The 641-nt window shown below is 53.8% G+C and overlaps 1 protein-coding gene across 1 annotated transcript in view; it reads right to left on the reverse strand.

Moving 5' to 3' along the window:
- The window catches only part of LOC108803428 (nitric oxide synthase, endothelial-like), a gene marked incomplete at its 5' end in the record, with an annotated part of 27,530 nt that overhangs the window by 3,407 nt on the left and 23,482 nt on the right, over window positions 1–641 (reverse strand). The window contains 2 exon segments of the mRNA XM_018575271.1: window positions 390–409; window positions 622–639. Of these exon segments, the coding sequence (XP_018430773.1) occupies window positions 390–409; window positions 622–639 (38 nt within the window).

Consider the following 641-nt stretch of genomic DNA (forward strand, 5'->3'; position numbering starts at 1 on the left):
GAGACCCAAGACTCTACATACCCCCAACTCCCCTATGATGAGACCCAAGACTCTACATACCCCCAACTCCCCTATGATGAGACCCAAGACTCTACATACCCCCAACTCCCCTATGATGAGACCCAAGACTCTACATACCCCCAACTCCCCTATGATGAGACCCAAGACTCTACATACCCCCCAACTACCCTATGAGGAGACCTTGTACTCTACATACCCCCAACTCCCCTATGATGAGACCCAAGACTCTACATACCCCCAACTCCCTTATGATGAGACCCAAGACTCAACATACCCCCAGCTCCCCTATGATGAGACCCAAGACTCTACATACCCTCAGCTCCCCTATGTAGTCTCCAGCCTCGATGATGCTCATGTCTCCCTGAGACACCAGGATGAGCTGGACGGTCTGTAGGACATCGGTGGCCATGGTGACGTCTCCGCAGATGTACATGTGTCCGTTCTGGTTGCGCAGCACGTCGTACACCTGATAGGCCAGCTTTGTGCGCAGAATGTCCTGGACGTAGGTCTGGAAGAGACGGGAGAGCGTCAGAGGATTCCCCGTGAGGACCTTCCCCATAAACTGACCTCCACCCCGCCCCCCCATTTCCACATATACACGAGAGACAGCGGAATAATCC

Source organism: Nanorana parkeri, unplaced genomic scaffold, assembly GCF_000935625.1.
Source record: "Nanorana parkeri isolate BGI_ZX_2015 unplaced genomic scaffold, ASM93562v1 scaffold3717, whole genome shotgun sequence".
NCBI lineage: Eukaryota > Metazoa > Chordata > Amphibia > Anura > Dicroglossidae > Nanorana > Nanorana parkeri.